We start from the raw sequence: 15,327 nt of genomic DNA on the forward strand, positions 1-15,327 counted from the left end.
GCCCTGCAGCCCCACAGCTGGCGGATTTAGTGTTTTTCATTGTATCTCTGATGCAGTACCCTCTCTATTTCTACTAGACTCCTTTGCATTCTGAGGCTTTTACCAGATGATTTGAGCAAGAATGCTTATATTAAATAACATAAACTTTAACTCCTAAACATAGACTGTAAAAAACAAAGGAACCCAGTCACCTTGATGTCACCCATTGGTTTGTGGAGTCCCGTTTTGAAGCCTTGAGTTCGACATTTTGACCTTCACCATCTTGGATTTGACCGTTGCCATCTTGGATTTTTGGAGCCAGACGTGACCGTATTTGGATGAGAGGGTGGATCTGACTGAGAACCCGAGGACACAATGCACAGCCACCTATACCAGCAACAAGCTACAGTCTGCTACGCCATGCTAACATGCTGCTAACAAAATTAGCTTCCATAATTCGAGGTGAACATTGTAGCTGAGTGTTACTAAGTAAATCTAAGCAGCTAATTGCATACATGTTCACATTTGGAAAATATTACATATAAGAGGAGTAACCTTGTAACGTTATTGTAGTGTAAGTTAACGTTAAACTGTGTAACCGCTGGGTTATTACAGTTTTGCTAACTGTTGGTGTCTCAACATGCTGTTTGTTCAAGAGCCAGCAGATCAGCAGATGAAAATTAGCTCATTTAACTAAGTTAACGTTACATGGCAGAACACTGTTATTTATTAATGGGGCTGAGAGAGCTACAGACACCATGGGGAACGACCTTGGTGTTGATGGTATCTTCACCCACTGGTTCTGCTGGGGTGGTCTGAGGTGGAAGAGCCTTCTCCACTTCTTCGACCAGTCCCTACGAGGAAGAGAAGTACCGGATGTCCTCCCCATCCACTGTGATGGGAATGACCTGGAGGATGTCTTTAGTGTCAACCTCGTCACAGCAATGAAGGAGGATCTGCACCACATCCACCTGCAGTATTCAGAGGTGAAGATCATCTTCTCTGGCAGCACCCAGGGATGCAGGCGGAGGGCTGGTGTCAATCTAGGGAAGATTGACAAGGCTCGCAGGTTTGTGAACAGTGTTATGGCTGCATATGTTCATGTTTTGAGTGGCAGCTTTGACCCCCCTGGGCTATTTTTTCACGATGGAGTTCATTTCACCACGAGGGGAAATTATATTTTTTAAACAGTTTTGCCAAGTCCATTAAAGCCCAACTTTTTTTTTTAGCCCCAAACATATCCCTCACATCTTTTTTTTAACACTTGTGGCCATAACACTGTTCAGTTGTAACAGCTATGCTCTTCCTTGTTCCCTACACCCTCTCCTATTCCCAGTGTCTTATTCCCTTACCATCCCAGTCTTACCACCACATGGTCTTTGACATGGTCTGCCCCTGTGTCAGACGGAGCTGTAACAAATTGTAAATAATTAAAAACATTAGAGTTCATAGTTCTCAATTGTAGTTAATATCAGTGTGCTGTTCCAAGAGCATCACTTATTTATAGAGAGGTTGTTACTGGGTCAAATTTACATTCACATACTCTGTCAGGTTGCCCTTTTGTCCCTTTCATAGTGACGTAAGTAAACTAAGAAACTGTTAACATGAATAGACTCCAGAACAGCTTCTTCCCCCCCAACTGTGAGCCTGCTACATATAAACTGTCTCACACACGAGGACTCATTGAACTTTTTGAACCTTACCTCCATTACTTATGGACTACTGGAGCAGCTTTCTCAACTATATGTTACAGCTGACCTACAGACTGTTGCACAATGCTCACTTTAATTGTAAAGGCAGCTTTTATTCCTTCACCCAGGCTTTGGACTTTACTCATTCAGTGTACAGATTGCTGCACCAAGCGCTGTAAACTATATATAAGTATTATTTTTATATTGTGGTTTCTCATGTCTACCATTTGTACTGTAATTTATACTTGTCACTAAAAATATGTTGCACTGGAGAGTCAGCTACCTCTTCATCATGCAGACTTGTCTTGTGGCAGTTAAGTTCACCTTTACCTTGATCCACAGCTGTATTTTTTAATTATTTTTTTAAGTATTTACACTTGATTGTAAATTGCTCACTACATTATTTAATTAATCGTTTGTTATATTCTTTTATACATCTTTCAGGTGTTGTTGATGGATAATAAAAAGGTTTAAATTAATGGTGCTTTTAATGTGCAATAAAGGTATTTATGAAGTTTTTGCCCTGCGTTTGTTGATGGTTTTTATGGTGCAACTGGTATGATTTTAACAATAGCAACATATACAGTATTCTAATCATACAAGAACACATTGATGGAGGTTTTGCCAAAATTTGTAATTAATTACAAGGGTATTTCTAAGTTAGCTTAAATCAACATCATGAATAATATAAATTAATGAATTAATAGACATCAAATGTTGCCATCCTTGAACATTGACAATGAAGAATCAAAAGGTAGATATTAGAGTTTGTGCTTTCCTCATGTTTGTCGTATTTACTTATCAATTTTAATGACACTGAAAACACTAATTCACCAAAGTGTCCCGTTAGATTCATTACTAAAGCTTATGGTAAATTTGGAAAAACCAGGCATGAGTTTCAATTACAATAACTGTAGTTACGAATAGAACTAACGTACATGAGCTCTACTACACTGACATTTGACAAGGACATTCAATATCAATTTATAAACTTAACTGCTTCGAAAGACTGTATGCCTAATACATACTGCTAAAGTGGTAACAACATCTATTACAGGAGTCACATTTAGCTCCTGGGCGCACTTCTGATCGACAAGTTCCAGCTGTTTCCTATTGAAGAAACTCTTGATGGCAAATTGGGAAATACTTTGGTCTGTGAAGGTGGTGACTGTGCAAGAGTTGGTCCATCACTTAACTCATGCTGTTTTTAAAAACGTTACTACCATCACGTAAAAACGTGGTCTGTCCTTTCATCAGAGGAAGCTGAACTGGAAGTGGTTTTCATCACAGCCCATTTGAGAACTAAGATTGTTGTCCATGTAGTTTCCCTTCTTCACAGCCAGATGGCACCAAATACGCAGCTCCAGTACATGAGGTTTTCCTTCTGTTGGCAGTTTTCACAGTGTGGATACCTTTTCAATTACAGTAAACACTTTACAAACACTTTAGGTAAGATATGATGGATTATAGACCAGCTTGTCAGGATAGGTGCATGTCTGCTTCAGTGGAGGACTATCATGTATGGACTTATTAGTATTAAGTGAACAAACTCCTACGTGACCAATGTTCTACTACACATTGTGTATTGTACATATCTTAAAACATTCTTCTGTGCTGACAGAACTTCCTCATATTGTACATATACATATATACACATATAGTGTAACAGCATCAACAACAAAGTAACGTATTGAAAAGATTTCCTGTTTTGGTTTTCCATGTAGCTCAGGAAAGGGCTGTAGTCACTTCACATTTAGGTGAGAGAATCTCCAGTTTATCTGTGCAGCAATTTAAATTTTATATTAAACTGAAGTGTCAGTCACTACATTGATCATCTTCTAGGTGTTTAATCTTCCAGTCTGCATTGCAGTAAATAAGTCTTACAACCTGTGAATTTGTTTTAGCTCTACATCAAACTCAAGAATTAATGTCTATGATTTGTGTAAATTGTGGTGCATCCCATTCGCTTATTCAGCACCTTCATTTCCTCTCGTCTCGTCCTTCCCTCCCACATGAGATGCGAGCTGAGGAGGCGAGAAGAGGAGATGCTTTTTGTGCCTTTACTACTTTTTAAATTTCTTTGGTCTATTTACAAAAAATATGAAACAACACCTGGGAACTATGTAAAATAACCTTCGATATATGGAGGTGGTGTTATTTTCACATGCTACAAATTGTGCCCCCTTGACTTCAAGAAATATTGAAGTTTGGTCGGGGGATAAGTAAATAATTTGATACGTAGGCCCCATGTATGCAGGCTCTAAGTAAACGGTATGCAGTGAAGATCGTCCTCAATAAACATATTCAACAGCTGAGTGGGAACATCAGATAAGTTGAGCAGTGTCTGGCTTTAGTGTTTAGTGCACGGGCTCTGATTGCAGAGAAGAACAGCTCCAGGTGATCCTGACTCAGCTTGTATGTCAGACGGTATCTGCATGGTACACTTGGTCTCTCCACAAGATCTTTGTTGATGTTTAGTTCACTTCTACCACAAGCAGTGAGGCCCAAGACAGGAGCCCTCTTCTGAGTTGCATGTAGACAGAATTGTTGCCCTTGTTTTTAACCTTGAGCCCACGGAGACATGACTCTGCTTGTTCTAAAATAGCCCTGGCACAAACTTTTGTTGAAGGCTTGATTGATGCTTTAAATCCTTTCCCAAATGGATTGCAGTTATTGAGGACGCCAAAAGGTGCATCAAGAACTGAACTGTAGCCGTGCATCCTCTGAACTGCGGATAATTGAGTTCTTGCTCACAGTACTGTAAGGCATCAGCTGATTAACAGCTGGGCTGCAAGGTGGACCTTCAGTTTCTGTTGTCGCCACTGGATGTTTGCCATTCTCAGTTTGGTGCCAAGCCGCTGACCTTCCTTTTTTGATTGTCTGGATGGAGAAAATGAGGTCTCATGTTTGTGATGTCAAGTTTGGCACTGAGTTCTTGCATCATGGTGAAGTTTTGCGATGGTCCATCACCTGTCAATGAGACAACCCTGAACTCCAGTAGCATGAAGGCGACCATTTGCTGTACCATTTGTGAATAGTTTGAGGATGTGACAAAGCAAAATTGAACTTCCCTCTGACAAAATGAATGATGAGAGTAGAAGTGTAGTCAAACTGCTTTGGTTCTTCAGAAAATGTTGCTGACTTCTTCTTTTGTTTGTTGTTGACTGAAAAAATAGTTGCAGGGAATAATAGTTACTGTGATGTACATGAAGAATTTGACAAAGGACATGAGAAACTGCAGTGTGACTGAATACTTTATCACCACGGTGATAGTCACCACTTCCTTATTTAATGTAGATAAAGAAAGAACATGTCATCATTTCATTTACATGATTCATCCAAATTAAATATGTAGATGAATATTTCTATATTTTTGGGGTTATTTAGGGGTAAAACTATCTAAATATATGTTTATATGACTCATACACACGTGTTAATATTTTTAAAGGAACTTGCTGATTCATTTTTAGTTTACTAAGCAACTTGGCAGTTGAACCACAACGTTACTCTGCAACTGCTGCATGTCATCCTGCTAATAACAGTCAGAGAAACATACCTTGAACATGACCTAGTCCTGCTTAGAGTTGAGCCAGTATCATGTTTTCATGCTATAAATATTGTGCCCTGAAATATGACGGTATTTTCACAATAATCATAAAACTTTCCTTTATTGGAAATTGCTTAAAGGACAGGGTTACAATTAAAAACAACAGTCAGGTGTCCATATGAACAGTGAAAGAGATTTTCCTCGCTGTAATCAATCCTCCTAATATTAGAAAAGCAAGTCATGGCTGCAGTATGTAGAGCGAACCAGACAAGGAGCCTGGTTCTCTGCTGCTGCTCAGACTCCTGCGTCTCTGTTTGACAAAAGGTGTTTTTTTGTGGTTTATCAAAATCAAACTGCTAATAGAGACTGTTAGCGGTATTGTTACCATCACAGCTGTGTTCTTGTAGTTCTGGTTAGCGTCTTGCTTTTCTGCAGCCACTGGTCAGCTGACTTACTGGATACAGATCATAAATATCTTCTGCCTCACACACCTGCCTGGCTGACTGTGTGACATGAAAGGTTGCAGTGATTTAACTCATTTATTCCTGTCTGCCTTTCTCTTCTTCCTCTCACCCGTTTCTCCTCTTCTTCCCATCACAACTTTAAATCCCAAAACACCAGCAAAGTCAGATCAGTGTCATCATCTGGCCAAATACAAACAGCTGTACATTCACTGTAAAAAAGGTGAAATGAGCCTTTTTTTTTAAATTTGATGTTGATCATAACATCTGTGAAAATGACACACTGGTCTTAATCTTATCTTCTGCTTTTTTATGTAATAATGATGGTAATAGTGTTCCTATTTTTGACTGGATCTGCTCCTGTTTTTATTTTTTATAGGTGTATTTGACTAAATATTTGTATATATGCTGTATATTTTATTGCTTTTACATCATCAGTTTATTCCTGTGAGCTGTGTGTTGATGCCTGCCTGCAAACCAAATATCCATCAGGATTACAATGAATGAATCTTTAGTTCTGCAATACTTTTTATCCTGTGCTTGTTTTGGACAATTTAAATAAAATAAAAATAATATATCTGATTGATTTGGATGTGTGAATCCCCTGTTTGTGCTTTGGATTTATACACACCCCGGCTCTCCCTCGTCTTTTGGTTAAGCTTGATGTTTTTTACTTCCACATTATTTAAAGAGTTGCCAGTTAACTTTCTGTCCATTGATTAATTGACTAATTGTTGCAGCTCTAATGAAGTTCAAGTTCGAATGTGTCCAAATGTTCTCTGATGATATTTCGTCTAATATTAAAGGCAAAGAACTGCAATCCTGTCTATAAATTTTCTTGAATGAAGCTGTTTCTGTTTTCTCCTGTTGTCCCTCGTGGAAAAACTCTCCAACCTGGTTTTGTTACGATCTGAGCTGCTGCAAAAGCCAGAAAAAAACTCTGCCAAGTGTTATTTTATCAGGAAGCTTAATGAACAAAGGAGTTCATTCTGTTCCTGAATGTGTGCAGGAAGGAAAGTAAAAAGAACTTCTTGAACTGGAGAATAAGACCCAAAAAAAACTGGACTAAGCAACAAATCGCTTTTTTTTTTTCTAATTTGACCTTTGACCTTTGTCGTTATTTTCTTTGTGACAGGTGAGAGGCTGAGTGAGCGAGGGAGCGAGTGAGAGAAGGACCGAGAGGCCATGGAGCAGCAGAGACAGAGGGCTCTCTCCACATCAGGAGAATCGCTGTACGCCGTGCTGGGAGTCGACAAGAACGCCACGACAGAGGACATCAAGAAATGTTACAGGTACATGTTCATACACACAAAAATATACTTATTATTATTGTTCTTATTGGAGCCCCATCTGTAATACTGATGGTTTATGTTAAACCACTAGAGGGAGTCAGACGTCTGTGACCAACTCTGACTGGATCAAAAGGATCCTAAAATAAAGAGAAGTTTAGTTTTGAATATGGTTGTCCAAACATTTTCCTCACTCTCTTATTGATCAGTTAATCTCTTGAATTCAGCATTTAAAACCATATTTAAATGATGAGTTTTAAATTGTTTTTTAAGGTTTCCTCTGTGCTATAAAAGTCAGTTCCTACATTATATGAGAGGTTTGTTGCTAGTTTTTCATTTTGATTTCTTCAATTTAATGTTTTTAATTGCATCTGCCACATATTTCCATGTTTATAAGTATTTATTACAAAAACCTCTGAAGCTTTTTCTCCTCTTCAGTTCCCAACAGCAAAGAAAACAACTCGACATTTTAAATTCAGTCTTTAATGTCAGTGCATCAATAATATCAGACTATAGACTTTGAGATTTTATAAGAAATTACGTTAATATTTTTGTCTTAAAGTGAACATTTAGTAACAATCAGACTTGTAGCTTTTAAACAAGATAAGACAAGATGCTGTTTTGTGTTATTCTGTTTCTCATTTTCTCTTTTCTTCTTCAAGTTAAATCTTTAAACAACACGGTCAGCTTTTAAGACAAATTTAGCCACAAGGGTCGACATCACATAACTCTGTCCAGCATCCTTCAGATGTCTGTGCAGACATTAATTAATCAGCTAATTGTTTCAGCCCTACACAGAACTGCATGTGTGTCTGCTGTCCATGTCTGTTTTGGAGTACAGCAGCACTCTTACTCCACTCTCATCATAGTTTTTTGTTTGAGGTTTTGCTCTTGTCATGAGGCCTTTAGAAAGCTTCAGTAGAGAACAGAGAAAACTTTCCAGGGTGTCACTTTACTGCAGTGTCTGAATCCTTCATCATTCCTGCTGTCTTTTATTACAGGAAACTGGCGTTGAAGTTTCACCCAGATAAGAACCCGGACAACCCAGACGCAGCTGAAAAGTTCAAGGAAATCAACAACGCCCACTCCATCCTGGTCGACGCCACCAAGAAGAACATCTACGACAAATACGGCTCGCTGGGTCTCTACGTCGCAGAACAGTTCGGAGAGGAGAACGTCAACACCTACTTCGTTCTGTCCAGCTGGTGGGCGAAGGTACGATGATGTCCTTCAGCGTTCAGTCTTTTTCTCAGATTATTTGGAGCGTTTCTTCGTCTACAGTAAATGTTTTTCATCAGGAAATTGACCAGCCAACTGTTAGACCTTCCAGATACAGGATAGGTTCACAATTTTTCATTTTTCTGTCTTAAAACAACAGTGAGGAGCCCATATGAACACTGAAACAGGTTTTGCTCACTGTAATCATTTCTCCTGTTCATACTGACCATTAGATGTGATGATGTAAGTAACAAAAAGAGGGAATTTAGCACTAAAACACAGGAACATGTTGACTTGATTTGACTCATTTTGAACGGCTGAAGCTTCATATTAGCTTCAAATAAACATTTAAATACATTTTTGCACAGAATGAGGGCTGTGGATCATCACTTACATTGTTTTAAGACATAATTGACATAATTGTGAACTCGTCCTTTAACCCTAAAATTACTTTTCACACCTTGATTAAACACACATTCTATATTTAACTTGTTATACAACTTCTGGAAACATCTGGCTGCACCTGTGATGATTTAGGGATGATTTAGTTGCAACATCCAATGTGATTCAGTGATAAAAACATTTAAACATATTAAAGGAAACATTTATTTTAACTGATATAAATGATGTTTGCTGGTCAGTAGTTGAACTCTTCGTCTCTCTCTCTCTCTCCTCTTCTTCCTGCAGGCTTTGTTCGTCTTCTGCTGCCTTTCCACAGGCTGCTATTTCTGCTGTTGCCTGTGTTGCTGCTGTAACTGTTGCTGCGGTAAATGTAAACCTCGGCCGCCCATGGACCAGGAGCCCGAGTTCTACGTGTCCCCCGAGGACCTGGAGGCCCAGATGACCGCTGACGAGAGAGGTGAGGGGGGGAAACACAACCCTTGTTTGAAAGAAGGCTACAGTTAAACCTTTTAAAACACATCGTATATTTACAAAACCGCACGTGTAGCTCACAGAATCCCTAAAAAGGCTTATAGTTAAAGTATTTTAAACATGAGATTGAGACAATGAATTACACAGCACTCCATCATAACCAGTATTAAGTCCAGTCCTCTATGATCCAACCACAGTAAACATCAAACTGCTACATATTAGCATGCTAATCCTGGGTTAAATTTAACCCTGACTTAACTGTACCAGTGAGAAAAATGATGAACCCAATAAGATAAAAGCCTAAATTGACATCTTCAGATTATTTGTCTTTGTTCTGAACAGTCCAAACCTAAAGATATTCAATTCACAATTATATAAAACAGAGAAAAGCTGCACATCCTCCCCTTCCTAGGAGATTTTTTCCTTGATAAATTACATAAAATGATACCTTCATATAATTGCTAATGTCATTTTCTTGTCTCTTTTAAAAGTAGATTATGTGTTGACGTTATTAAACTTTTCATGCACAAGGAAATTCAAAGTGCTTTACAAAATGCAAAAGAAAAATAACAATTTAAATAAAAACAAGACTGAAAGAGGCAAGTAAAATTAATAGAACAGTAAAATACATTAAATTAGATAAAAAGTAAAGGAGGATTTAAAAAGCAGCAAGTTTAATGAACCTTGAACATGAGAAGGTGGTTAACTGGTTTATTTACACCATCGTGGCCTTGAATTTATTTCTTTGGTCTTTTCTATTTGTGTTGTTTTGTAGGTTTTGGTTTGCATGTTTTCTAATGTGTGTGTGTGTGTGTGTGTGTGTGTGTGTGTGTGTGTGTGTGTGTGTGTGTGTGTGTGTGTTTCCCCTCAGATGGCAGTGAGCCCATCGTGATGCAGCCATCCTCCGCCACAGAAACCACCCAGCTCACCTCCGATGCCCACCAAAGCTACAGGACCGAAGCATACTAGACACACACACACACACACACACACACGTATACACACACACAATCAGCTCACACCTGACAGTTATGATACACACACACACAGCAGCAATCAATACTACAAGACACACACCAGCAGATACGACATACCATCACTCTACATACAGTCACAGTCGGGCTCACCGGCTCGACTCAAACTTTTCTAAATTTGAAATTTAACCCGGAATGAGGAGAGAAGGAGTGAGGAAAAAAACGGAGGAGGAAGAGAGAAAAATAAACACTGATGAACAAAACTTTTAAATGTAGATCGACTGGATGTAAAGAGTCTTTAGTGATCTCAGGACAGTTTTATTTCCCGGTGTAACATCTGTAACAACTTCTTTAAGAGCGACTAACTAACAGAAATGACCCTGCCAAAACGTAGAAACATGACAAGAAGAAACATTGATACAGACAATACAAATCATCTGATTGACAACTACGTCCTCTAATTGGATGCTCAGTCGTCACATTCAGTTATATAGAGCTGTGAAGTGAGAGAGGCTGCTGATTCCAGGAGTGTTTTTCTCCGTTCTGTATTCCTACTTCACATTTTTATTTTCAAAATGACTCAACATAGAAACACAGGACTCTGCTGGATAATGTAACGATCCTGTAGGTTTATATTCTGACCACCAGTTTACATTATTTCAACAATTATTTCACCATTTGTCTGTGATTTTGGCATAACAACGAAGAATACTATAAAATCCATGAACCTTGTCTGCTGTTGCTATGGAGAAGAAGCCAATCAGAGGCGGGAATCAGAGCAATAATGAGTTCAAAGCATTTCGTTGTCACAGTTGTAAACAAAACATTTGACCCAGAAATTAAAACCGACTCACGCTGCAGATTGTAAAATCAGTTCTGCACATGTGACAGAATTTTAAGCTCTGTGATTGGCTGTTTCTTGCCGAATTGCACCTTGGGAGATGTAGTTAACTACTACCATCCAATCATCCAATCTTTGTGTAGAAAGTCTTGTACTTTCACCTTTTTACTAAAACAAAAAAACATATTTTCTAACACAGTTGTTCATCTTTTGTACTGATGATTTAACCGGTCTTCACTTCTGGAACCCAGAGCAGCTCCGCCGACTCCGCGACTCTATTAACTTTTATTGAGTGTTGTGTTTCTGTGCACACCGGCTCAGTCCTGAGGGAGACTGCTGTCAAAATGTTGTGGAGGTGGTTGTTTTTTGCTCTGTTTTTGCAAAAATCTAAAACCCAATTTATACTGTCCACATGTAGCAGCAGGGGTCCGGGTTACGTAAATGTTGTCTCGTGCCCCTGTCTGCTACCCTCTGAATGGACCATCAGGGTACAGCCCAAACTGTACGACGCAGACTGTATGCGGGGATAATCAGAACCATGCAGACATCTTCTGCCAGCTGTCTGTGTCTGTTTTCGGACAATATCAGGCCCTCGAGTGTTGTTGAGACTAAACAAGGATCTTCAACTTCCCAACTCAGACACAAGGAGGAGGAAAAAGCTGGCATTCACTCTTTTTAAACAAGGATTTTAATACCTTAAATGCTTCATCCTTGATATGTAGAAATTAAAAGTTTCTAGATGATGATAATCAGTCTCAGCTTGTGGATGAGAATCAACTCGTCTACTCGCTTGCTGGAAAAACACTCATGCTGGCTGGAAGTAGGTCAGTGATCTTGTTTGTGAGTTCAGTGAAGGGTTAATGGGACTGGGGCGGGGCCCGGTGGTGTTTATTCGTCCTCGATACCCTCGTGAACATCACCACAGGAGACCCTCTCTCTCTCTATCTGTGTGTGTGTGGAAAGCCATTACCAAGGCTCACACTTCAACAGGTGGAACTGGCATCAGTTCCCCCCCTTCTCTCCCTTCTCTTAAACCAAACGCTGAAGTAGTCTTCTCACTTGAATCTGATGCCTCTCTTCTCTCTCTCTCTCTTCTGAAGTTATTGAAAGCTTTATAAAGATGGCAAGTTACAAACTGTCAGGACTGTCAGAAGAAGAGATTTCTAAGGATCTGAACTAATTACAGTTGATAAATGTGGGCATGCAGCCATCCAGGGCATGTCAGCTTTCTCTGTCATCCGGTAATGTCCGTGATTATAACCACACAAGGGTTCCCGTAGTCTTCCATAAGGAAACGCTGGAATTCATGCAGCTGCTGGGATTGAATCTTAAGCAGCTTTTGGCACACGTGGTCATGACCGAACAAAATAGCTGGAAATCAACACCAGCCAGCAGATGAATACTGCCAAATGTGTTTCTCTGTCAACACAGAACATCCTCGGAGAGTCTGAAAAAAGTTTCCTAGTTATCAGTTACTCTTTATTATTTATTGAAAAAAGTAATCGCACTCCTTCTCTCTTCTTCCTCTTCACTTCTTCCTTCGTTTATGTTTAACCTCAATCCACTTTTTTCTTCCACGTATGAAGGATTGAGCTCCCTGTTTCACATTGAAAGCTGTGCTGTGTGCTTGCAGAGTCCAGTGTTATTTAGTACATGACCGTACATTAGTGACTACTCGCTGTCACCAGGAAGAGCTTACATAAAACACTGATTGAGCCCCTTTTTTTTTTTTGTTTGTTTGTTTGTTTTTAGTTTTCAATTTGTTTTGTGAGAAAGTAAAAAAAAAAAAAATGCTGTACATGTCGTGTAAGCTGTATGTTTAGATTTTACGTCACTGTATTTCTTTCGAGTCGGTTGGAAAATTTGAACACTTGTTTCTATTTGTCTGTAGATTTGCTTTTCATTGTTTCGGTTTTTCTTATTTATGTTGTTCATGAAGGGAGGATATTGATATCCAAAGTCTTACTTGTTTCTGTGGCAGCAGTTTTGTAGATGATACAATCTTCATAGCAAATGAAGAGCAGTTAAAAACAATCAGACTGATTAGTTACGTCAGTAGTGCATCATTTTCCAGAATAACAGTCAGTTTTTCTCTATTTGTCACACACAAGTAGCGCTCCAGTTCTGCTATAGTAGAAAATACAGAAACATAACAGTTGTTTGTGTCAAAGGTTTAATTTGTTTTTTATTTTAAAAACCACCTGCATTCAATCAAAGAGGTTCATTTATTCACATTTAATTTCTTTGATTGCTCAATCAAACACACTCATGTATTTATGCATATCATGAGAAAGTGCAATAAGTGCTAATAAGCGCTAATTAAGTCTCTTCCACGGCTGTCCTCCACTCCCAAACTCCCAACCGCGATTTGAAAGGTTGTTTCAGAGAATCTGCAGGTCCTCAAAAACCTTTTTAAAAGTCTTAATTAAGCTGAGTTTGGGGCAACAAGACCAATGAAATGAAGTTAAATTAAAATTATTAGATTTGTTTACCATCAAGTCCCTCAAATACTATATTCCATAAATATTGAGCCGAGGAAACACACATTTGAACTTATTTTATTCCTTGTTTCACTTCTTAAGTTAGTTTTTAAGTTTGTCATTTAATTTGGACTTGAAAATATCTTTCAGGGGCTTTTTAAAACGTTTTTATAAGATCTTGCAGGTTCTCTGTTTTAACCAAATTTCTCTTTTCTTGATTAGTTTTGTGCTTCATGTCATGTGATCACCAGCCACTGAAATGCCACGTTGTTGAACCCAAATCCCTCCTTTTTCTTTTTTCACTTTTTCCTCTATTGACCAAACATGCAGCAGTGTCTGAGTGAAGCCTGAAAATACATGAACCTGGAGTCAAGAAACTTCCATCGTTTAGATCCAAATCTAAAACAATGACATAAATAACAAGAACTGATGCAAGTGTGAATATAGCGACCAGATAATAATATTGAAGCATTATTTTATTTATTTTATTTTTCTTATCTTTTTAATAATTGATTAACGACTAGCTGGTATGTCAAGGGGATGTATAGAATTTTAGATGTGAGCCGTTTCGACGATGTGACGAAACGGCAGACCTGCTGTATATACACGCAGTGGCACAGTACATAGACTCATAGAGGTTTTCTGTATTTAGCATGGGCTGATAATGTTTGCGTCTGTCAGGCAGACGTTTGGGTAAATGAAGTATCTGATGTACTGTTGTAAAATAAATGTTTATGATGCTTCAAAGCTCTTTTTCGCACTGTGAGTGTCTTCATTATGACTTTGGTTTTGTCCCATGAAATGTATATTTGAATGTAATAAGCATAGCTGTGATAATGTTATCTGATATTGCTGCAAAGAAGCTTTTAAAACAAGAAAAGAAAGGGGACCAAGACAACTGCCCTGTGGGACGCCACAAGGTACGTTACCAGTTTGGTTAAATGGAACTTATGAGATGATTTTTGGTACATAAAAGTTATCAGAAAAATACATTTATGTGAAAACCAATGCTCATATCAGACAAAAATAGAAGTTTTTAAAACAAGAAAAGAAGGGGACCAAGACAACTGCCCTGTGGGACGCCACAAGGTACGTTATCAGTTTGGTTAAAGGGAACTTATGAGATGACTTTTGGTACATAAAAGTTCATAGAAAAATACATTTATGTGAAATCCAATGCTCATATTAGACAGATTTCAAACACATAATACTAATGAACACCAGCAAAACTGCCAACATTATTTAGCACATAACCAAAGGGGAATTAATTTATATAAGGTCGTTAACTTAAAATGTGACCCACAATAATCGGTGTCAGATATTCAATCCAGACGTCCACTCAGCTTTTAAATTTGTATTGATTTAGTGGTTTTGTGCACCATATTGACAACTTCTTTATTTCATAACGTGGAGCTGAGTGTCATCAGATATAGACATGAAATGAATGTGAAATATCTCTCACTTTTCATTAGAAAAAGTTCATACCAACTGATGTAAAAGCAAATTCACAAAATAAAAAATGAACAAAAAAATATATTATGTGACCAAAAACAACTGTATAACGATTCTTGGCTAAATATCCCAAATATCATTTGGTGTACATGCCATCATATGTACAGATCCATTGTTTTGTTTTTGTTTTTGTTACCTCTAAGCCATAAAAGCGCTGATCAAACTTAATGAAAACTACCAACTGTATGTAACTATAACCATGTTTTTGGGGGATTCATGTATCTGATCAAGTCAACTATTAACTTGATCTGCAGTAAGTGGTGACACACGTATTCAATCCAGACCTCTGATAGGTTTTTCCCTGATCAATTAGTTTTGGGTAAAAGCCATAAATAATTAGACCATAGACCACAACTTTTAGGGGTTAAACATAGAGGTACGTCCTGATCGAGAGTTTGGCAGAATTTCATATCAATTTACAGTATATTCAGATATGATATGATATATGATATATATGATATG

General features: G+C 38.2%; 1 protein-coding gene across 2 annotated transcripts in view; it reads left to right on the forward strand.

Annotated features, from left to right (window-relative positions):
• Positions 1-14,104, forward strand: part of dnajc5ab (DnaJ (Hsp40) homolog, subfamily C, member 5ab) — a 30,492-nt gene extending 16,388 nt beyond the window's left edge. For both annotated transcript variants that reach the window (XM_067593342.1, XM_067593343.1), the window contains exons 2-5: positions 6,814-6,970; positions 7,969-8,182; positions 8,873-9,044; positions 9,930-14,104. In XM_067593342.1, coding sequence (XP_067449443.1) covers positions 6,864-6,970; positions 7,969-8,182; positions 8,873-9,044; positions 9,930-10,027 — 591 coding nt within the window. In that variant the 5' untranslated portion in view covers positions 6,814-6,863 and the 3' untranslated portion in view covers positions 10,028-14,104. The remainder of the gene's footprint in view (positions 1-6,813; positions 6,971-7,968; positions 8,183-8,872; positions 9,045-9,929) is intronic.
• Positions 14,105-15,327: the final 1,223 nt, after the last annotated feature.

This window comes from Thunnus thynnus, chromosome 6 (assembly GCF_963924715.1).
Source record: "Thunnus thynnus chromosome 6, fThuThy2.1, whole genome shotgun sequence".
Taxonomy (NCBI): Eukaryota; Metazoa; Chordata; class Actinopteri; order Scombriformes; family Scombridae; genus Thunnus; species Thunnus thynnus.